Here is a 25816-nt window from a genome sequence, read left to right as displayed (position 1 = left end):
GCAATAAGAATTAGACTAGAATTCACAATCAAAAGTAGAAGTAGAATCATGTCTTACCAGTATGTAAGGAATTTATGTACTTGTGATATACAATATATTCTCCAACCTCTAATACTCTTTGTATTTTACATGTGTTAAATGGAATGAGAATCCAGTTATTTTTGACCGGTGAACATTAGCAATTGAGTCTTCAGTAACGTATTGTAGTGTGTATAAGCCTAGATCATATATGTAACAGATATGTCGGGCTTATAGGCTTTGAGGTTAACAACTTTCGTCAGGTTTACTATGCTGCCATCTAGTTGTCACATAAGGAGTCACGTCATAATTCCCATTTGAATTGCATTAGCGACTGTGCTGCCATCTCGTGTTCGTTTATGGCGGACGGGTGGCGATCCTGGCGGTTGTTCTCTTCAGAGTGCTGCCGATTTTAATGTAGCGAGGAGTTATCTGTTACATATATGATCTAGGATATAAGCTTAAGACTAGCAAATTTTGTGTTCCCAACTTTTCACTGGGTCTCACAATGCAGCATTGCATTATTTGTTTGCTAACTGGTCTGCAGCACAAATGTGTCAGTGAAAGAAGCATTAATGTGGTATTTACTCAGAGTTTTAATTTGACCATACAATGTCAGTTATGTGTGAACAGGTGCATTTATTACATGTTGCTGCCATTAAGCCATATGTTTTAAAGAAATGCTCACAACAGGCTCAGCAGACCAAATTAACGAATGTTTTATAAATAAGACGAAAAATTTAAGTACTATACAGCAATAAAGTTGTAAGTGCAGTTCATAAGAATATTTAATTTATTTTTTTTATATACTCAGCGAGTTAAAGTTTTGTTACACTGCAGCTATGTTATAACTTGGGTTTAAAACATGTTTCCTTAACCCCATGTTGTAATGGAGTTTTACTACTACTTCTGTGAATGATCTTGGCAGTATAAGAGTTGGTTCAGGCATGTTCTCCCTCAAATGTTGTTTTGTTTTACCATATTAATATTCTTTTTATCTTATACAAGACAGTCAGGCAGCCTGGACACACAAGTGACGGCATCCGTTTCTTTCCCTCGTGTCACATATGAAATTTAAATGGATGGAGACAAGGCTATGTAAATAGTGAAGAACAAATATCACATGAAGATGAAGTCAAAAGTGAATGATGAGAATGCCATTAACGTTTTTACTGCTGTAGCCAAATTGGCTACAGAGCAGAATCAGCTGCATGTAGGACAAGCGAATAGCAAAACAGCAGAAATATCATGTTTATCTTATCTGTCTGCATCAGGAACTCTCACAAAGAGATTATCAGCTCCGAATTGTGTTTTGTGAGTGATTACGTAATGGTATTGCACAAACTGCTTCATTATTGAGGAACATATTTTCTGATTAAGCAACACTTTCGAACACTAGTTGTGTTAATAAATGTAATATACATTACTGGTTCTTGAAAACCCCAAATGTATGAGAACTATACCTATACAGAATTTCTGTCCTTAAATATTTGGTGCAGCATTCTTGGAAATATTATCATTAAGCCCTTACTTTTTTGAAGGCACAGTTTACAGGCGAGATATACTGCCATTTTGTCAGCTATGAATTACCTACTCTCTTGGAGACTGTACCACTCAATATCAGAGCACAAATGTGTTACCAGCAATATAGTGCGCCACTTACACGTGAATAGTTAAACAACTACTGTAGATCAGGAACAGATGGACTGGACACTGACTTCAAAACTAAATTACCTTTCGTCTCGTTTCACTTACCTCTACTCTAACCACGACGTAAATACCAGATCACTTATTTGTGGCACGCTAAGTATACCTCTTCATAAAACATCTTGTTATTCATCATCTTTTACACATATGATTTGCCTGCTCACCTGACATTACTTCTCTGAATTACTTTATATGAGGATATTCGAAAGTAAAAGTCACGTCTACAACATTACCACCAAAGAGAATATCATGAAGGAATGAATATGTGAAGCATGTGACACAATTAGTCCCTGTATGTTAACAAATGAGGAGCAGACATGGAAAACGGTGTAAGTGCCTCCAAGGTCAAATGTTGTTTTTGTCATGGACTGTGATATATGTAGCAGCACCAATGTCATAGTAATAGATATATGTACCGAACATCCTTCCATATAGTCAAATGAGTGCATTCTAGATGGCACTTAATATAAGTCCCGTAGTATAGTCCTGATGAACAATATAAGTGCCACCTAGTGTATGTTCTGTGGAGGGTCACTCACTGTATTGATCTGCAGTGAATGTTTTGTAGCATTTATCATGGATAACAGGCCACTAACTATAAAAGTATCTAAGGCAAAGAAGTGCGTAGAAAATAAGAAACTATGGCAGCAAGGGAAGCCATACACAAATGCTAAGGGAGAGGGTTTGTAAAGCCATGGTTCCTGATGAGATGCAGGACATTGTAAGATTGGCCAGAATTAAAAAAACCATTCAAAGTGATTTCAATGAAATCTGAAGACTTCTTGGATGTGGCTTCAGAAGCTGATAGGGCTCTAAATACGTTTACATTGTGCATTACTCAAGTACCATGGATTCAAGTTGCTTGTAATCATCCAACATTGGTCCTTACCAGGAATGACTTGAGTGATTCTGAACAGTAGAAGACATGTCAGGTTCTAAGAAGAGGACGAACACTGCAGTCTATTACAAATCTGGAGAAGTTTGCTATGCTGACTCCTAATAACTCTTTAAAGGCAGGCCTTCTGGCAATGCAAGATTTCATGAACGCTAAGCACCATGGTTTTTATAAGGACCTGTGCCAGTAAGAAAAACAAACAGTTTCTCATGCTTACATACATATCAAATTGTTAGTGTTCTACCTTTTAATATTCACAAATCACTCGACTGTTTGTACAGTTTTCAAGGAAATTATACATGGCACTTATATCGTTGTCCGACTTTGATAATGTGGGAGGCAGTTACACTACATAATACTGTCAGTAATGGGTTGTTTCACAGCTCAATATGTTTGCAGGGAACTTAATTGGATGTTGAGACACTTTATGTTGAAAAAATTAAATAGTAATTGCAAGTATACAGTTTTCTGTGTTTTCCCACACGTTATCATTTTGGCACATATACTGTTTACCTCGTCCAGTCCACAAATGTTAGAAGAATCCTTCTCAAAAGAACTTATAAGTGCTTAGACGTTAATGGAGATTACTTTGAGGAATTGAACAAATTGATATAAAGTAATAGCTGATTTAATTATTGATTATCTAAGTATCTTTACTTACTATTCAAACATGCTGTAACTTCTTAACACATCACTTTAGAAAAAAAAATATTTCAAACAAATATTGCCTAATTTGTTGATGAGAACCAGAATAAAAAATAATTATATCATTCTATTCGAAAACCAAAGCTGCCACTCCCTGGCTTCAAGAGTGGAGTCCAACAGAATGTCATCCATGACAATCTGAAAGGCCCCTTCTCCTCTAATGAGATTTGGAAAAATCACCATTCAGTTTTATTGATCCACTTAAGAGATGCTTTTATTGAAGACTTCATGTGGCCCACAATGTATATTAATTTCTAGCCACTCTTGAAGAATATCTACTCTCTATTATTTATAGAGCAAGATGTTTCAATTTTTCTATGAGGTCTTTTGTATTTACAGTTTGTAGTAACTCTAGGTAAGTAGTATGTTGTGTATTATATATGTAAACATGGTAAAAAAATATATTTAGCTAGAATTACGGTCATTTTAGATAACTGATATATTTTACGTAAATAGAAATGATCGGGACGATACTCAAATATAAATTGCTGAGCCATTTATACCCGAATCTACACTTTAAGTCGAAATTGTGATAGAAAAGTTGAAAAAGTACAAGTCGCCAGGTATCAATTAAATTCCAGCAGAATTAATACAAGAGAGTGCACGCACATTATCTAGTGAAATTTGTAAGTCTGGACTTGCTGTTTGGGAAAAGGAAATTGTACCAGAACAATGGGAGTCCATAATTGTATCTATATATTATTTAAGAAGAGGGGGGGGGGACTAAATGTAGCAACTTTCGAGGAATATCACTTTTACTGACGTACAAAATGTTATGCAATATTCTTTGTATTCTTTGCAGAAGATTAACTCCATATATAGATGAAATTATTGGTGATCATCAATGTGGTTTTAGGCATAATAGATAGAATATTGACGAGACTTTTTGTAATCGGCAGATATTGGAGAAAAAATGGAAGTACATCAGTTATTCATAGAATTCAAAAAGGCATATGACTCGGTTAAGAGAGAAGTTTTATATAATATTCTTACTGAATTCAGAATTCCCAAGAAATTAGTCTGATTAATTAAAATGTGCCTCAGTGAAACATATAGCAGAGTCCATATAGGCCAGCTTCTGACGCTTTTCCAATTCACTGTGGGCTAAAGCAAGGAGATGCACTATGACCTTTACTTTTTAACTTTGCTCTAGAATATGCCAGTAGGAAAGTCCAGGAAAACAGAGAGGGTTTGGAACCGAACGGGTTATGTCAACTGCTTGTTTACGCGGATGACGTGAATATGTCAGGAGAAAATCCACAAACTATTAGGGAAAATATGGGAATTTTACTTGAAGCAAGTAAGGAGATAGGTTTGGAAGTAAATCTCGGAAAGACAAAGTATATGATTATGTTTCGTGACCAGAACATAATACGAAATAGAAATATAAAAATTTGAAATTTATCTTTTGAAGAGGCAGAAAAATTCAAATATCTTGGAGCAATATTAACAAATATACATGACACTCGAGATGAAATTAAACACAGAATAAATATGGGAAATGCTGCTGCCATTCTGTTGAGAAGCTTTTATCATCCAGTCTGCTTTGAAAAAATCTGAAAGTCAAAATTTATAAAATAGTTATATTATCACTTGTTCTGTATGGTTGTGAAACTTGGACTCTCACTTTGAGAGAGGAACAGAGGTTAAGGGTGTTCGAGAATAAGGTGCTTAGAAAAATATTTGGGGCTAAAAGGGATGAAGTTACAGGAGAATGAAGAAAGCTCACAACACAGGAACTGCACGCACTGTATTCTTCACCTGACATAATTAGGAATATTAAATCCAGACATCTAAGATGGGACAGAACATGTAGCACGTATGGATGAATCCAGAAATGCATATAGTGTTAGTTGGGAGACCTGAGGGGAAAAAAACCTTTGGAGAGGCCGAGACGTAGATGGGAGGATAATTTTAAATGAATTTGAGTGAGTTGGGATATGATGTAACGACTGGAATAATCTTGCTCAGGATAGGGAGTGATGGGCTTATGTGAGGGAGGCATGAACCTCTGGGTTCTCTAAAAGCCATTTGTAAGTAAGAAAGATACATTTTACGTGCTCTGCACAGTTGTCTGGCAAGCAACACAATATAGGTAACTACCCTACATCACAATGGATTACTATGGTTACAATTCACTGTACCTCCCACATCCTAAGGCATATGCGATTATTTACCTTACAAACACCTTTGGCTTAGGGGAGATTTACATTAATTTAGCACAGAAATTAATGCAGTTTCAAGTTTATGAGAAACCACTGCTATCAGAAATAACTGTGCTGAGGAACGAGATTGAAAAAGTTCCAATGGTACCTGCTTCCAGAGCGATAGCCAGCACTCTCTCCTCCCCAGTGATCTCCTCCGTTTGTGTAAGGCTGGCTGCTCCCATAGTTTCCTTCATTGCGTCGGTTGCGGTAACTATTACCGTAGTCACTACTACGGCTTTGTTGACTACCTGGGAGATTAAGAAAGGTGGAATTTTTAGAAGAAAAGCTAGAATATGAACAAACTAACAATGTCAATGTTTTGCTACCATTTTGACTGAAGTCACATAAATGAAAAGGATATTACTGATGTTAATAATTACAAATATTACTGAAACAAAGGATTGCTTGAAACTGGCTCTCTTGAAGATAAATGAGCACATAGTAAGACAGAGTCTGAACAACAAATTGAGAAGCATTCCAGCACAGTTCAACTAAATCTGTTTGTTATGGCAGTAGCAAACTAGGGATTCCTTAAGTCGACCACCCATAGTGTTGTTCACAAGAGATTACATCTTAATGCATACAAAATTCAGTTGGTGCAGAAGCTGAAACCAAATAACATCCCTACACGATATAAGTTTGTGCTACTAGCATACTGGCAAGGATCGATAATGGCAATGAATTTTTGTAGGTGGTTTTCACTGATGAGCGTACCTTTCTTTTCTCTGGGATCGTCAATAGACATAATTGCTGGATATGGGCACTGTAAAATCCGTGTGCAGTAGGGACACTTTAATGAGGCAGTCCTAAAGTCAATGTCTGTTGCAGCCTTACATTGCAAACAGTGGTTGGTCCATTCATTTCATTCATTTTCATAGAGATAACATGAATGGAGATGTTTATGTGGAAAGGCTAGAGAATTATGTTCTTCCTTAGATATCTGAAAGGTATTTCTTTCAACAAGACAGACCTGCTCCTCACTGTACAGCACACGTGAGGAATCATTTGGATAACTGCTTCCCTGTACATTGAATTGGACGAAGTGGACAGCTCAAATATCTAGATCTAACACCTTTAGATGAATTTCTTTTATTGGGATACACTTAAAAGATATCCTCTACAGAACTCCAGTGGTGTAATTGAAGGATTTACAGCAGAGAATCCTTGCTATTTCTGAAACTGTCACTCAGGAGGTGCTGAAAAAAAATCTGGCAAGAAATTGAGTACTACCTAGATGTCCATAGAGGTTTATTGATATGCTCTGTCCTTTGCTGCAAACCACATTCCAAAAAAATGTATCATAAATCAAAGATTTTATACGATGAAATTTGAGAATAGTATAATCTATATTAAAAAAAAGAAAGAAAAGAGAAGTCCCTCAAGATTAGTTTTAAGTACGATACTATTTGACATGATTAATGACCTTCATTCTAAATTGCAACAAATACCAGGAATAACACAGTGTTCCTTGCAGATCTAATTTTATGGATTTCATTGCCAAGAAAATATTCCAAATAATTTCCTCTAAAATAAATAAAGCCCTAAAAAAAAGTACATGAATAGACCTGTGGAATTGCTGTGAAAGTTAATATAAATAAGACATTCTTATCAAGTCAATGTTAAACTTGATCACAATAAAGTTAATCAGAATCAGGATTGTAAATATTTAGGAGTACACTTTGATCAGAAACTAAAATAGAAACATCACACAAACAAAGTAACTGAAAAAGCAAAAACAGAGATTAAATACATTCAATCGTTTAACTACCACATGGGTATGTTCAAGATCAATATTAAACACTGCATAGGCAACATTATTATTATTATTATTATTATTATTATTATTATTATTATTATTTTTAAGTAAAGCACTTATACAACATCCACAACACATTTACAAAAATCAGAAATTGTCCAATAGAATAATCAGTGGAGTTCTACAATCAACACCAGTAACAGGCATGCAAATTATTACAGAAAATGATCCCATTTTATATTGAATTAAAAAAAAAGTATATTTTACTGTTTGAGAAATTAATACATCTGCCACATGTTGATCACTGGAGAAGCTATGACCAGAGCAACAGAAAAGTAAGTCTGGGTTTATTCAAGAAGTAGAAATTTTACTAAAGGATTTTGGTACACCAACTATTCCAGAATAATTAATACCATGACGTCCACTTGAGTACATTGATATACAATATAATCTCCAACTTTTGGAAAATATAAAGAAAAAGAACACAAATACAGAAATAATTAATTTACTGACATTAGAAACTACAGGTACATTATATTCAAAATCAGAATAGTTATACATTTACAAAGATGGATCCCTGTGCAACAAAATAATATATATTGCTACTGTATACCTTACACTAGGAGAACACGCTACAATCACAGTCTAGTATATACAGTCACGAAGCTCAATACTTACTAAATATGCAAACATAGATAGTTGCTCACCACCAGGATTGCTACTATCGCCTCATCACAGACTCTTTCCCTAGCAGACCATAAAATGTATTGTACTTTCGATATCGTGTTATTTTGAAAAAATTAACACCTTCCTTCCACTATTGAAATATGAAATACATAAGGTTTATATATTATTTTCATAAAATATATATTATATTCTATAAACTCACCTTCCTGGATCTTTCGGAAGAAGGATAACTCTAACCTATTTTTCTTACAATTTATAGTACTACAAACTTCTCCTTGTCTCATATTATTATTCAAATTAATGTATTTTAGCCATTTACAGTTATTACAACCGATAACGAACATTTCACAGTTTACATAGCTTTTCAAAAAAATGCAAAATACGGCACAGTCAATGCTTTTTCGATCTAGACCAGGCCGTAATGTTTGTTTGGGTTTTCTATTTCAGTGTATGGAGCTCAGTGAAATATTATATTATAACTTTATTACGTATCATTGCTAAGCTTTATTTAGTGTAATGTGTCCATAAGTTCCGTTTACTTCTTGTTGCAGAAATAATTACAAAACTGTGTTATTTTAATGTAAAGAGAATTTTACATGTTAATATAATCTGTTTGAGTCAACATTTTAAGTTTAGAATAGAAGCTATTTTGAGGTTTAATAAAAAAGAATTTATATTGTGATTTCAATTTAGCACATCTACCTTCCTTAATTTTAGACAAAACATTTACCATACCACTCCTATGAAATTAGTGTATGTACAATTGTGTTACTTCTTCTCTTAAGTAGTAGATAAATACAATAATTCAGTACTCAATTGTAGTATTAAAATACAGACAAATAGAATGTCCGGGGTATCATACATGACATTATGCTTAATTATAATGTATAATTGCGAATTTAGGAATATAAGTTAAATATAGTAAACATAACCTATAATTTTCATATGAATGGCAAGGCATTGGAGATCACTAAATTTAGACAGAAAGGGGCAACTGGTACAGTAAACATAACCTATAATTTCAACATATCTAAATATCCGTGCGGTGCAATTGAAAATTATTGAATCGTGCATAAATGAATATACAAGAATTTCGCAATATTTAATCGAAATAAAGGCAGGTATTACACATAAGAACAACGTAATTTTCACACCATAAATAATATTACACCTTAACTCGCAAGTAAATTATGTCTGAAGTGTCTCATAACCATTGTTTTAAATTTTATTAATGGAATTACACTACACTTTAGAGAAACATATGTTACTGTTTATGCATTCCAACTAATTTATATGGTTGAAATGCCGCCCTTCATGATCGGGTTAAGCAAGTCACATGGTCTGCCTTACGGCTTGTATTAGATCACGATGGTTGTGGCACAGTTTATTGCTCCTAGTACTCACAGCGCTCCAAGTGGCTCGCAACTATCGCGAGAATTGCAAAAAATCATCCCAAGCTTCGTGACTGTATATAGTAGACTGTGCTACATTGGTGAATTAGAAGCTATTAATATTTGTCTAAAACAATTAATTTACAGAATAAATTTATTTACCAAAGTAGCCATATTTTGTGATTGAAAATCTGCAGTTCATGCTATTGTTTCATTAATATCAAGACAAGAGAATGAGAAAAAGGTATACCAAAATTAACAGCAAAAATAGTTGCTTCACAATGGACACATTCTTATTGCAGATTGTAAGGAAATGAAAATGCAGACTTTTAGGCAAAGAAATAAACCACAATCCAACAAAGACTTCATTCTGAGATTTCGCATTACTTAGCAGAATTATTAATAAAAAAGCCATTATAAATGAACAATACTATAATAAAATAGTGAAAATAAATCTTGGCGTGAATTTTAAATAGAAATTTGATTTCTAATTCTACAGCAGCACACTAAACTTAAACGCTGTCAACATTTCAGATAAAAGTGTTAACAATATCACAGATGTTTACTGGCATATTAGAAAACAAATGGAGAAAATCCAATATTCTGAGTGTTTGATTGATTAATTAATTAATATTTCATATGCATCATTCCCAGATAGGCTGACTAACAGACATTAAACATGAGAAAGTCTGTCAAATAGTTCAGAGAAACTCACAGACAGCATTTCACTTTATCATTACCAGGGATGATTAGAAAGGGTATTTCCTCTATGGCATCGAAATTGAATTTTTACAGGATCACAATACACTACCATGTGAGGCATTTAAAACATGCCACCTGGATTACATGGCCATTTTTAGTGACAGAAGAAAATTCTTCACAGAAAAGTTGCTTCTTTGACCATAAACTACAATACAAAATACACATGGCAAAACAAAGGGTCTACAGTCAACAATAGACTACATAATTACAAATAGGAACATTCACTCAAAGCAAATATTGGATGTCAGGACACTTAATTAAGCAAATATAGGTAGTAATCATAACCTGGTGCTATGTAAAATGAGACTACAAAAAGAGAAATTAAAGAAAAAGGAATCTACATTTGAAGAACAATTAAATAAGGAGCTTATTGAAGATAAATATTAATTATTTATATGCTAAAAAATTGAAGAACACCTATCAAAATATAATTACGACAACACTGATATAGAAGAATCATGGCAAGCGATAAAACCAATATTTACAAAGCTGCCGATGAAGCATTACAATGGAGGAAAGTTAATTCAACAAAAAGAATAGGGTACGGTGGCCAGTTCCTTTTCCCCTTCAATGCAAACATCACCGATTAATTACATATTACACTAATCAGACTTCAGATGCATACAAACAATTGTTCTTCCTCTGACACATCGTCAAGTGAGATGTACAGCCTGATAATATATATACTGAACATATCAGCCAGACCTCAACCAGAAGTGGAAAGATAAGTGGCAAAACATTATATGATAGAATCAGAAATGAACAGATAAGAGAGAAGTGTAGAGTATAACTGGTAGCAGAATGTGTACAAAGAAGAAGAATAGAATGGAATCAGCACGTGGATAGAATAGCAATGAAGAGAATTGTTAGATTTGCAAGAGATGAGAATCCAAATGAAAGGAGAAGTCCAGGAGACAATAAAAAAAAAAGATGGAAAGACCTGATATATGAATAAAACAGGCGGTAATGCCTACATAAAAGAGAAAAAAAGGTGCTTGGCTTGAAGGTAGACATAAATATGAATCTTCATTTTAACTGTATGTACCATATATTGAAAAGAGGAGCAAGTTTTGGTCAACTGATTGATATGTTGAGTGAATAGAGTTAACTACCATTTGTTTCGACTTAACTTTTCATAAACCTTATACAACATTACTAATGACTTGTCCTCCTTTAGGCCTACACGTCTAAATCATTAACCACCGTTTGAGTTTTACACACGTAATTCTCTTTCATCTTTAACATATATGGTACGACATAGCACATTTCACACAATGTTCTCCTCCCCTTTCTCAATGAAAATGTTGTTTAACTCAATTTTGGCCGAATGGTGACATCCCTTTTTGTCCAGGCACCCACAAATTTTAACTCAATTTAATTCATAGAAACTTGATAAAATAACTGAAAGCAAATATAACATGTAAGCACTGTCTTCCTAGGTTGTGTAGCAATTACCGTATGGTTAAGCTAGACCTGAAGTATGAGGATTCAATATTGGTCGAAAGTATGGATTTTTACATGGAAAAAACCTTACACGTGGCTTTTACTTGATAAGAAAATAGTCACAGAACCCATTTAACTGATGTAAAATATTTTCTCGTTCATTATCATGAATAAGGATGTCCAGACTGCTACTTTTTCACTATCAACTTTTGATAACATAATTGGAGAAGCCTTTAGTGAAGAAAAGTGGGCACATGTTAATACATCACGTCGCTCATGCAGAGTCATCTAAGTACAGCAGTGACCCTGAAGACATACTACACAGTTTTCCAATTTTTGAAGTGTTGAAAGAGGAAGTAAAGGAGCATGTGGAACAGAGTTAACAAGTACACACATCAATGACACATAATAAGAAAACGTAACATTCACAATATCTTGTGCAAAATGTAGTCTGCTAGCAATAAATTGTCAACACAATTTCGAAGACAGTATATCAAACCTTATATTACAATATTAAATACAATTTAGGTCATTATGTACTGGTAACCAGTGCATGTGTTATGAAATTTATTATTGCTGCTATTACCCTTAAATTATTACTGAAGCCTGTAATAAGACAGTGGAAAGTTAAACATTTAGCAAATTTGGACAGAGGATAACGAACTTACAATAAACGAGGAAGACAGTTCGATGACTTTCAGAAAAGGAGGGAAAAGTAGCACAAAGGAAAACATCAGATTCAAGAATGAACCACTTGCGATAGTTAACAATTTCAGATTTCTGAGAATCATATTCCAAACAATGACACATTCATACAGCACTTATATATATATATATATATATATATATATATATATATATATATATATATATATATAAAAAGGATAGTGGCAGCAATAAAAGCAATGTGAGAAGCATAAATCTACAACAACTACCAATGACTGCAGCAGACCAGTTCCAGACAGAAATGTTCTGTCAGCTTAATGACAGTAGTGCGGAGAGCTCATCCCAAACAAGCTAAGCAATACGGGATGGAATGGGACTGGTCTGCATAGGGAAGCATGCCCATATACTGATGTATGACCACTTGCCATCTGCCAACAGAGTTTGTTAGGTAAAGGCTGGAGTGGGACCAACCAGCATAGTAACTCTCTGTACTTTCTTGTAAGTGAAAATCACATCAATAATCGCACACGATCTAAAAAATTATACAGGACAAACTAACACTCTACAAACTGAACAATTCAAAATGGTGTATTTGGAAAGTGTCAGATGTAGAAAAAATGCAGTATCATGTCTAGTTTTTGAGTAGACAAGAGAAAAGTCCTTTCCAGAAAAGTCCTTTCCAGAAGACCTGAGATTATCTACTGCTGCCTCAACTTAGCTATGAGCCAAAGAAAAGGAGAAAATTCTACAGTACTGATAATCAAGCAGAATTGAACCAGAGAATATTAAAAATTATGACATGCTACACCACGACCAGCAACCTTTTAGCCAGGTGCAACTGGATTGCTCATCTTTGCTGGAAATTGAGTTTCACCATGTCTCCCATTTCATATGCAAATCAGTCCAGCCTAGTTTGTTTTGATAGGAGGTTTATTTATTGGCATGCTTATCACTTGAGTATAAAATACAATATCGAACACAGGGTGTTTTTAACACATGTGCAAAGCAAAATTCATTGAGAACAGTGAGAAGAAAATATCATTAAGCACCCAAATTCCCCAGTGGCGCTCTGCAGGGCAACAATTCACAATTTACCGAAAAGATTTCACATAATTAATTCCGTATTTGATAAGAAGCAAAGGACTGTTTTGATTGAAGAGAGACTGGATGATATCAGTGCTGAGTTACAAACAAGTTCGAAAAAAATCATTGCATAAAGTGACTATCCATTGGTCCAGACTGAGACACAGAAATATTACTGTAAATTGTTTCAAGAATCTATGTACAATGGACTTACTGATTCAGAACTTCTGTTTTATGCCAATGGGCCTAGTTCACATTATGTGGTTATGTAAACTGGCATTGGAGCCAAGAGAATCCTCAAACAATTCAGATTCACAAAGTTCCATTACATGACTTAAAGGTTGGTGTGCTATAAGGGCACAAAGGATAATAAGGGATACATTTTTTTCAATAACAATAAATTCCTAACACTATTCGACTCTGCTTTTAAGACCATTTTTTTTCGTCAAGAGAAGAAAAACTATGAATTTTTCATACAAGACTGCCACTGCCTGTACAGAAAACGATTCCATGAATGCAATACATGAAATTTTCAAACAGCATGTAATTGAGAACTTCCGTCTCCTAGGTCCCCCAATTATTGGAGTAAGTTACTTAAAAGTTTACACAAACAATCCTCATTTTCTTAATGAACTGAAGACATTAGGAAATTTATACAATTCTATGAGAACAACTTGCCATATATCAATGTACATTTTTAAAAGGTGCGAAGTTTGGAAACAGAAGGTCGTCATTTGGAGTCATTGATGTAACACAAGGAAAGTCTATACATGGGAAAATCACGCTGCAAATGCTCAGGTTTTCCCAGCATGCTATGCAAGTCCTCACCACAGGCTAATAGGTCACTGGACACCCTGTATTATCTGAATGGCAGTGCACGACTACCATAATAGAAGTAAACCATCATATTATTATGATTCAGAAAAAGACTGTGCTCAGTGTGCAAGAAACAGTATGAGATAGCAGATAACCATGAGCACAAAAGGAACAAAATCATATAACTAAATGCAGCAAGGAGTAACTAAATGCATATTCTTTAGTCTGCATGTTCATTTGAACCTTCTGTTAATACTTGTGCTTCACATAGGCTAGTGACAACCATAACGTCATAAGAAACCTCACATAACTATGTAGCAACAGAGCCTTGAGTGACAGAAGCAACATGTCTCTTCTGATTTAGGGCTGGTATTATGAACGGATTTTAAACCTTATGTTCAATTTAAACTCAAGTTTTTCGTTCTGCTTTGTATTATAAACCTTAACTACCAGCTAATCTTGAGTTAACTTGTTTAACTTGATCGGCAGTTTTCTGCCGTTTAAACTGCAGTTCAAGGCTCGACAGTACAAGATGGCGGCTTCCACTATACACAATGAACATGACAGATCTTTTTCGAAAACTTGTGAGTGATGATGAGGAAGTGATCAATATTACTGAATGACCATGGTGGCTAAGAACTTTTCGAAATAGAGTGCACCACTTTGAAATAATATTTTAGGAGAAAAACTCACTCCGGCGTCAGGGATCGAACCCGGGTCATTGGTTCTACGTACCAAGCGCTCTGACCACTGAGCTACACCAAATCCAATCAAGTGTCAATATTACAGATAAATTCTGTAGGACAAATTAATATATCTATAATATTCTCTGAGCTAGCAGTGCATAATAACTGCGGATTTCTGGCCAATAAGTCACTCAGCTGAGTGCGCTCCTAGTATAATGGCAGTTGACATTGGATACACGTCAACATATATTAAACAGTATATGCGTAACTTGGAGTCAGGCCACAAAGAGAAACATCAAAGGAGGAAGGTTCGATCTGGTGCTGTGGATTGAATTCGGTGTAGCTCAGTGGTCAGAGCGCTTGGTACGTAGAACCAAGGACCCGGGTTCGATCCCCGGCGCCGGAGCGAATTTTTCTCCTAAAATATTAAGTGTCAATATTACAGATATTGTAGGACAAATTAATATATCTATAATAGTCCCTAACCTTGTTTCGAAACAATGAAACTCGAATACAACATGCAACAAAAAAATGAAATGTGCAAAAATATGTGTTTTAGGGTTTTAATTTACATATTATTTGAAAACGTCAACAATTGAAAACATTCTGTTGAACCTATGCATCAGTTATATTAGTTGTGCTGCATTATTTGGAAGATTTCGGATATGTCCATAAATCTACTGCAAGCCTAGTGCACATTGTATTGTGTGTGGCAGAGAGTCTCCTCTGGTAAGATTTACCGTGAAATATTAGGGTCTGTTTTATAAATACACTAATAATATTGCATAACAATACTAAACTCATACAAATAATTTCATTATTTGACAGACTTCTGTTTCATAAACATTCTACACAACTCATAAAATACGCATACTAATATTATAGGTAATTAGTCAGCTGATTGTGTATGGAGTTCAATCGCAGATGGTCATGCATGATTTACTCTGGCTACAATGTTGCTAGCCAGCATTAAGAAGCTATTTGAGGTTAAGTCTGACAAGCATACTGAAGTAGGAGGTATTGCTTGTCTACAGGTTTTTCATGATATCTATGGTACTGAAGAACAAAGATGTTTCTTAATGAAGATTGTTCACGAGCATTGGCTGTTTTATTAATAGCAATAATATAATAAAACAGCAGAGATCGTCTTCTTTTCTTTCCTAGCAATAATACCAATCTTATTCCATTACAATTTAACTTAACCGAGACTCTGTAATACGGCACATTGAGTTAAACTCTTGGTTAGGTTTAACTCAATCTTCAGATTAACTGTATTTATAATACCAGGCCTTAGTCATTTCGAAGACTGAAAATAAGTATGCACAAACTGAAGACAGATTACCAACTGAATTAAGACTTGGCTGCCATGATGGGCATTACAAACCAACATTCACGTGGAGGCCATGGCATAATTGTTTGCTTAAAAAAAATGGCGAGTGATTGCTGATACTAGCTTAGCAACCTCAGACTTTACTTTTTATCCTCTAAATCAGAAAATAACTGAATAAAGAACATGTTTATTACAGTATTATCAAATTCAAAACAAAAACTGAAGAAAAATGTTGACTTATGACAGAAAATGTGCCAAACATTGATAATTCATCAATACTGTCCACCACACAATTGTAAAACTTAAAGGTTTAGAACTGACCACCCTAACCCATTATCTCCTGGTTTAGTTGCCTTATGGCGATGTCTTATTTGTGTCACTTGAGGTTCAAACCTGTCATCGGACAATTGACTAAACAACAAAAGGTCTTATTGACAGTTGGAGTTTTAAAACCATAAAGCACACAGCATGGCACTTACGAGTAGAACGTAGCTCATGGAATGGCATTTTATGATCTCTTAACAAAAGATTCATCTCCAAAAATGTTGACTACCTACATATTCTATCCATAATCATAAAACCCAAAGACTCCAATTTAATAATACTCTCTCTAAATTTGTGGTTTATTGATGATGATTCAGTTTTTACGAAGGGTATTAGTAGGGTATGGCTCCACATCTGTTGACAAAACATAGTAGAATATGAGTCCACCATGTTGTAATAATCTTGTCACTGTTTACAATTTCTATGCAACATCCAACTGTGATTCTGGCCAGAACATAAACTTCGAAATTCTGGATTTAATGTTTTCAAAATTTTCAGTTACGGTACATTAAGTCCCAACATGCCTAGTCAAGACCCAAATATTTTTCAATTCTGCAGTGCTAACAGCACTGAGGATATGGCAACAGAATTTGCAAGGAATCGGGGTTTGTCAGGGTGCGAATTAACGGGAGAGATGAGGGTGAATTTCCTCCCCTGTTGGAAAGTTATCCCCCTCTCATAAATTCATATTAACATTCCTGACAGGGATAACTTCTAAAAATATAACTGTTTTAATACGAGTATAGACCTACTTTATAAAATATAAAGCAAAGAAAATAATATTTCTGTATTATCATCTAATACGAGTATGCTTAATAAAGTACAAAGCAAAGAAAATATGTCTGTATTATCATCACCAGCAAGCTGACAACAATAAATAAGTTAGGAATTACACATCTTATCATAAGCCTGCTCATAAATGTAATTATTATTACTAGGATCAAGTGCAAGACAAGCAATTCAGTGCAACCAAGCGCTGAGCCATAATAATAATAATAATAATAATAATAATAATAATAATAATAATAATAATAATTTTATGTATGGTATTTTCTATTTATAGTCCGGGTCAGCTTACTTCATACCTTAAGGGTGAAACCTAACCATTTTTCCCCATTACTACATATGCTAATGGATTGTGGTGATTTTCTAGTTTGCAGGTTGAATTTTCTTTTGCCAACTTCGTTTCGAATTTCGATACTGACAAATACTATTCTTCATCTTTCACTGTTGCTACTTCTCGTCACTGGAATTCTCTGCCGCCTGAAGTCAAGGGCTGCCAAACTTTATTTTCCTTTAAATGTAAATTAGAAAAATATTTTATGATGAGTTGCCAGACCTAACGCATTGCAAATATTTAATGGAATGTGTTCCACTGTATTTTTTTTTTGTTTCTTATTTTTATTATCTAAATCGTGTTTATTTATCACTTAACACCAATATGTATCCCACTGTTGTTTTTTTTATTATTAATCTATTTTTTGTGTACATTTTATTCAATTATCGGTTTCTGGTTTAATTATGTAAATCCTACTTAATTGTAATCTAATACTAATATGTATACTAATGTGTTTATTTTTATTTTTACTGTGTATATTTTTTTATTGAATTATCGGCTTCTGCTTTTATGTGATTCGTATTTGATTCTAACAATATTAATATGTATTCCACTATGTTTATCTTTATTTTATGAGGAAAATTTTTATGTAACTGCCTCTTTTGATCTCAATATGTACCTAAATTGTATCAGTATGTAATTAATTCCCATGTATTGTGGGTCCCTATCACCACGGCATGGCGCGTCCTCAGGTTGCGGATAGAGGAGACGGCCTCCAGATATGGAGGGTAGCTGCGAATATATTGAATAAGCAGTCGTGGACAGCCGATAAGGGGTGGTCCTCCAGCTTGGGGGTTGGGCGAAGGGCTAACAACCCATCACCGTAAAAAACAGCTTGTTACGTATCCCTATAATAAGCCTCGGAATAGGACTGATTCTCTGGCACGACCACAGCAAAGGAATAAGGTTTTGAGATTTGGCACTTGGAACGTAACTAGTCTTTATAGAACAGGAGGGGTAACATTAGTAGCAAAAGAACTAGCTAGATATAGAATAGACTTCGTAGGAGTACAAGAGGTTAGGTTAGATGGGAATGGCATATCACAAATAGGAGATTACTTGTTGTATTATGGGGAAGGAAACAATAATCACCAATTAGGAACAGGATTCTTTGTTCATAAAAGAATAAAATCAGCAGTAAAAAAGGTCGAATTTATCAGTGACAGGTTATCAGATTTAGTACTTAAGGGTAGATGGTGCGACATCATAGTTATAAATGCTCACGCCCCTACAGAAGAGAAAGACGACCATATAAAGAATAGCTTCTATGAGGAATTGGAACATACTTTTGATCAGTTCCCTAGATATCACATGAAAATTTTATTGGGGGATTTCAATGCTAAAGTAGGACGGGAGGATATTTTTAGACCAACTATTGGAAAAGAGAGCCTACACGCAATTAGTAGTGACAATGGAGTTAGATTAGTCAACTTTGCCACATCGAAAAATTTAATTGTCAAAAGTACAACATTCCCCCATAAGGATATACATAAATATACTTGGACTTCTCCAGATGGATTGACACACAACCAAATAGATCACATCTTGATAGATAAACGGAGACATACTAGTATAGTAGATATTCGAACTTTCAGGGGTGCAGACTGTAATTCTGACCATTATTTGGTGATTGGAGAATTAAGAGAAAGATTATCAGTAGCCAAGCGAGTAGAGCAACAAGTTAATATTACTAAATTCAATATTTTGAAATTAAAGGACGAGGAAGCTAAGCAAAATTATCAGGTCGAAATTTCGAATAGGTTTGCCACTTTAGAAAGTTCCGACGAAGTTGAGAAAGAATTAGATGTTAATAGCGTGTGGGAAAATATCAGAGATAGTATCAAAATTGCAGCTGAGCAGAGCATAGGTTATTATGAAACTAAGAAAAAGAAACCGTGGTTTGATGAAGATTGTTGCATGGTAGTAGAAAGAAGGAAACAGGCAAAATTGAAATTCTTACAGGATCCAGTTGAGGAGAAGAGAGATAATTATTTCAATGAAAGACGGGAAGCAAGTCGTACACTTAGGAATAAAAAGAGAGGTTACTTGAAGGAAAAACTGAATGAGGTAGAAACAAATAGTAAGAATAAAAACATTCGAGATTTATATAAGGGTATAAAGGAATTTAAGAACGGATATCAGCCAAGGGTAAATGTGATCAAGGATGAGAATGGTGACTTGCTTGCAGACTCTCCATCAATCCTAAACAGATGGAAAAACTATTTTGCGCAACTACTAAATGTACATAGGCCAAATAGAAATGATCGGGACGAAATTGAAATACAAACTGCTGAGCCATTTATACCCGAACCCACGCCTTCAGAAGTCGAAATTGCGATAGAAAATCTGAAAAAGTACAAGTCTCCAGGTATCGATCAAATTCCAGCAGAATTAATACAAGAGGGTGGGAGTGCATTACATAGCGAAATTTATAAACTTGTACTTGCTATATGGGAAAAGGAAATTGTACCAGAACAATGGAAGGAGTCCATAATTGTACCTATTTTTAAAAAGGGGGACAAAACCAACTGTGGTAACTTTCGAGGAATATCACTTTTGTTGACGTACAAAATTTTGTCCAATATTCTTTTGAGAAGATTAACTCCGTACATAGATGAAATTATTGGGGATCATCAGTGCGGTTTTCGGCGTAATAGATCGACTATTGATCAGATTTTTTGTATTCGACAGATAATGGAGAAAAAATGGGAGTATAAGGGTACAGTACATCAGTTATTCATAGATTTCAAAAAGGCTTATGACTCGGTTAAGAGGGAAGTATTATATGATATTCTTATTGAATTTGGTATTCCCAAGAAACTAGTTCGATTAATTAAAATGTGTCTCAGTGAAACATACAGCAGAGTCCGTATAGGTCAGTTTCTATCTGATGCTTTTCCAATTCACTGCGGGCTAAAGCAGGGAGATGCACTATCACCTTTACTTTTTAACTTCGCTCTAGAATATGCCATTAGGAAAGTTCAGGATAACAGGCAGGGTTTGGAATTGAACGGGTTACATCAGCTTCTTGTCTATGCGGATGACGTGAATATGTTAGGAGAAAATCCACAAACGATTAGGGAAAACACGGAAATTTTACTTGAAGCAAGTAGAGCGATCGGTTTGGAAGTAAATCCCGAAAAGACAAAGTATATGATTATGTCTCGTGACCAGAATATTGTACGAAATGGAAATATAAAAATTGGAGATTTATCCTTCGAAGAGGTGGAAAAATTCAAATATCTTGGAGCAACAGTAACAAATATAAATGATACTCGGGAGGAAATTAAACGCAGAATAAATATGGGAAATGCCTGTTATTATTCGGTTGAGAAGCTCTTATCATCCAGTCTACTGTCCAAAAATCTGAAAGTTAGAATTTATAAAACAGTTATATTACCGGTTCTTCTGTATGGTTGTGAAACTTGGACTCTCACTCTGAGAGAGGAACATAGGTTCAGGGTGTTTGAAAATAAGGTGCTAAGGAAAATATTTGGGGCTAAGCGGGATGAAGTTACAGGAGAATGGAGAAAGTTACACAACACAGAACTGCACGCATTGTATTCTTCACCTGACATAATTAGGAACATTAAATCCAGACGTTTGAGATGGGCAGGACATGTAGCACGTATGGGCGAATCCAGAAATGCATATAGAGTGTTAGTTGGGAGACCGGAGGGAAAAAGACCTTTAGGGAGGCCGAGACGTAGATGGGAGGATAATATTAAAATGGATTTGAGGGAGGTGGGGTATGATGATAGAGACTGGATTAATCTTGCACAGGATAGGGACCGCTGGCGGGCTTATGTGAGGGCGGCAATGAACCTTCGGGTTCCTTAAAAGCCATTTGTAAGTAAGTAAGTAAGTAAGTAAGTATGTAATTAATTCCAATCCAGTTTTATGTTCACCTATGTAAGCAAGTTTTAATCCTGGTTGAGTGTAAGAGAAGGCCGTACGGCCTTAACTCTGCCAGGTTAAATAAAGCAATTATTATTATTATAATAAATGGTAGTGATTTTTTAACTGGTATGTTGGCAGCTGAGACAAATATTGACTATTTGTCGGTATTGGAGTGCCATGAAATTAAAATTGTACTAGATTTCTGAGCCGGTTACTGGAAGCTAGTGACATCTGAACATACTAATAATTAATTAATATCAGTATTAATATTAATACATAATAGTTATTTTATGTGTTGCGTTGTGGTTATAATTCAAGACTATAGTCAGGTAAGTTTTCGGAGTTAGTAGTAATAATTTCATGTGGTCAAACAAAACACATTTTTAGGTTAGGTGTCGTGAGTCAATTGTTTAGTCAAACCAATGAATTTCGTAGTGCCACACAAAATATTTGACATGTTGATCCCTTTCTCGTATAGTTTGCCTACGAAAATGTTACAAATTATTGAATTATTTAGAATAACCTTCGAACATGAAGTACGGTAAGTAAATAAGTCATTTAGTACGTAGTATCATGTGATATACGGTAACAGTTGACAGCTGTTTAGGAACTGTTCTTATGTGACCCTCACTATAGGATTCTATCTCACCTTGGGGTTTGTTGCTGTCAGAGCAACAACTCCCACATCCTCAAGCAGGTTATTGTCTCCTAGGGACTCTTAACTCAAGCAGAGTTAGTTTGTCGAGTAATAAATTTCGAAGAGATTACGTAAGGTTTTAGGGGCAATGGATGTAAGAGATTCCAGTGTGCGAAGAATGCTTTTGTTTGTGGTAAAAAAAAAAAAACTCCGAGAACCACCTAGTATTCACCATACAGTAAATCAGACTGTGAATTTTGTCGATCCAGGTACTGAGATATTTTCAGATGAGTGGCGAGCTTACCGAAACATATAGCAATAGCCTGGTTTCAACAACATTCACCACACAGCAAATCACACTGTGTACATCCAATCACAGAAGCAAACACCCAAAGAACAGAAACAAACTAGGGTGATGTGAAAACTGTTTTGTTATGAACAATGACAGGGACAAAAAGTCAATTGATGGCTGGTCACCCGGCAGAGTATTGGTCCAATATTCAGACCTTAATGTAGGTATTGATAGTTTCCAAAATGGCGCCAGTGACAGTCCAAGCATGATTACCACGTGGTTTTAATATAATGTTTTCTTGTGTTAATTACGTCGTGAAATGGGCCGTTCGTGTTGTGTACTGGGTTGTAATTCTAATAGTGGATCTGTCTCTCATATTTCAGCATTTAAGTTCCCGAAAAATACACCTTTACTACACGACAAATGGTTTAGGTGCATAATCGTGACAATTTCCAAGTTAAGGAAATCACAGTTTGTTGTTATTTAGTCAACTGTCCAAAGACAGGTCTGAACCTCACAAATGATGCCAACAAGGCACTACTTATGAGGCAACTAAGCCAAGAGATGAGGTAGGGTGGCCAGTTCCTATCCTCCTAAAATGACATATTATACATAAAAATTTGAACCTAGATTAGTTATTAGGAAAGATATTTTTCTTATTGTAAATTGTGATGCTTTTCTTATTCATCGAGAAATTTCGAATCTTACCAACGACGCCTAAACAACCATATTTCCTAACCAACCTTCATACCGTATTGTCAGTCATTCTAGCACCCAGAAAGAATTCACATCAACGGAAAAGGGAACAGATGGAGAGAGAAGGATTTTTCAGTGTAAAAGAGACGAGCACTTTTGATCAGTTTCAAGTGATGTCCAGGAAAGAAATGTGGTTTCATTTATGACTGTTGTTTAAAGTGACTATGTTATTTTCTTGAACATGAAAGATGATAGTGTAGAAGAAATTCAATCATTAATAATTATACAAAGGTGTTGAACAGGGGAAAAACATTTCAAACCAATTATCGAGAAAAGTGAAAAGCAGTCATGAAGAGTTAGGCCTATGGTAAGTCTAAAAGTGACAAAAATAAAGAATTGAAATTCAGGACGAATTAGGCTAAGGACCCTAAGTTGTCAACATCCATCTATTAAAAATATAAAATATAAGCTGAGCACTAGCAATAGTAGTAGTAGTAGTTTTTTTAGCAGTTTATTTTACGATGCTTTATCAACATCTTAGGTTATTTAGCGTCTGAATGAGAGGAGGTGATAATGCCAGTGAAATGAGTCTGGGGTCCAACACCGAAAGTTACCCAGCATTTGCTCATATTGGGTTGAGGGGAAAATCCCGGAAAAAAACTCAACCAGGTAACTTGCCCTGACCGTGAATCGAACCCAGTCACCTGGTTTCATGGCCAGACACGCTAACCATTACTCCACAGGTGTGGTGGTAGTAGTAGTAGTAGTAGTAGTAGTAGTAGTAGTAGTAGTAGTAGTAGTAGTAGTAGTAGTATAGTAGTAGTAGCAGCAGCAATAGCAGTAGTGTAGTAGTAGTAGTAGTAGAAGTAGTAGTAGCAATCTAGTAGTAGTAGTAGTAGTAGTAGTAGTAGTAGTAGTAGCAGTAGTAGTAATGGAAGTAGTAATAGTAAGAGAGCAGTAGTAGTTTTATTAGTAGACCTAGCAGACTAACCTTGTTTAATTGTGCTATTGATTTTGGGTATGTTTTATCCTCTTGTATGTCCAACAACTATTAGTGAACGTTTGCATTTACTGTAGTAATTATATGGAGTTCAGGGTATGATTTTCAACTTATTGAAAACTATTTTCAGACTGAGTTTGCACTGTCAAGTTCATAACTTTATAGCAATGTGTTTCTATTCAAACCATACTTATCTTGTTGTCTCGCCTTTGAAATTGAACCAACATTGCTCATAAATTAACGCTGATCGTTTATGTAAGACAAAATTTAATAATTCAACTTAATACATACAAAAAAAATGCAACTATTTTGACATAAGGCTATGGCAGAACTGTCTATATACTGTATATGGAAAGGTTTAGACCACAGCGACGGCCATCTCTGTTCCCGTATTAAGGTCTGAGTACTGGAGCCGGTCTTGATTGGTGGCACATGATACATCCTGACATTTCTTGAGGTATTAGGTGAGATTGCTAATAAGTTCCCTTTAATGTAATGTTTCAAACTTGATTAATAAATTTTCATTAGTGGATACAATGTTATTTGTAAGGGTACATGGAGTGGACCCATATCTTACTAGAGTAAGTCAAGCCAGTTTATATGGGAGTGCACTCATACCCTACTCTCAAAACAACAGGATGTGATGAAGCTCCGAAAAACTAAACCTCCTTCATGAAATGCCTCTCCATGATGAGAAGATAACAGGTCCCATTCTTTTTAACAAATTATTGTTAATGCTGTTGTGATGTGGAAATTATTTTGAATACCTTTTTTGATACGTAACTGAGAAGGATCATGCTCTTACCTATTAGTAAAAACAGAATTTTGCAACATTATATTCAGCCCACTACTCTATGGACGAACTTCAAACTGTTCGAGGATAGATTTATCAGTAGGAATGGGTGATCTCCTTGACCCCTAGACCTAATACAAGATACTACTAAATGACATACCATACATGACACAGACCTCTTAAAAGGATTGTGTCTGAACACAACCCTTTCGGAACATTATAACATATTCTGAATAATTTAGAAATAATTTGGAAAGCAGGAAAAAAAAAAAATTACGATAACTGAAACAAATGAGACTATCAGCTTCGTAACTTGTTTAACACTAAGAATTCGTTATTGAAATGCTGAAAATTAATAATTCTGCAAAAAATCAAGAATACTATCAATGAAGACAAGAGCAGATAGAATTAGCAAGCTTCAATGTACACATTGTTACATTTGAGTATATAAGCTACATTATGTAGGCTACAATGATACTAATAAGTGTAAGGTTCCTTTACACTATCTACAACTTAGCTACAGAAAAAGAGACACAAAACTACTAAAAAGAATACAAAATAAAACAGAAAATTATAAACCCATGTCTAACATAAATTTCCAAAGTTAATGAGGTATTTCAGTTCTAAAAATACATAGCGTATAGACATTTTTAAAACTGTGTTAGCATTGAAAATTCCCACCCATAATGCTGCATTATCAATTTTGTATCATATGTTGCGCAAACAAGTGAAACTGTCAATGAAAAACATGTGAACAGTCACAAATTATACAATCTGTTCAAAACTCCCTTACAGGCTTCCTAAATTTAGAAAAACAATATTTATAAGCAGACAGCGAACCTTTAGGTCCTAAGAATTAAAGTGTTTACTTTGCATAGTATAGGCTCTATGAAACTAGAACAGGA

General features: G+C 34.9%; 1 protein-coding gene across 3 annotated transcripts in view; it reads right to left on the bottom strand.

The window, feature by feature from the left end:
* The window catches only part of bel (ATP-dependent RNA helicase bel), a 79847-nt gene that overhangs the window by 50379 nt on the left and 3652 nt on the right, over positions 1 to 25816 (bottom strand). For all 3 annotated transcript variants that reach the window (XM_069820564.1, XM_069820565.1, XM_069820566.1), the window contains one exon: positions 5639 to 5780. In XM_069820564.1, coding sequence (XP_069676665.1) covers positions 5639 to 5780 — 142 coding nt within the window. The remainder of the gene's footprint in view (positions 1 to 5638; positions 5781 to 25816) is intronic.

The sequence above is a fragment of the Periplaneta americana genome, chromosome 3, assembly GCF_040183065.1.
Source record: "Periplaneta americana isolate PAMFEO1 chromosome 3, P.americana_PAMFEO1_priV1, whole genome shotgun sequence".
In the NCBI taxonomy this organism is placed as follows: Eukaryota; Metazoa; Arthropoda; class Insecta; order Blattodea; family Blattidae; genus Periplaneta; species Periplaneta americana.
Note: the sequence above shows the minus strand (reverse complement) of the source record. Positions and strands in the feature narration are given on the sequence as shown.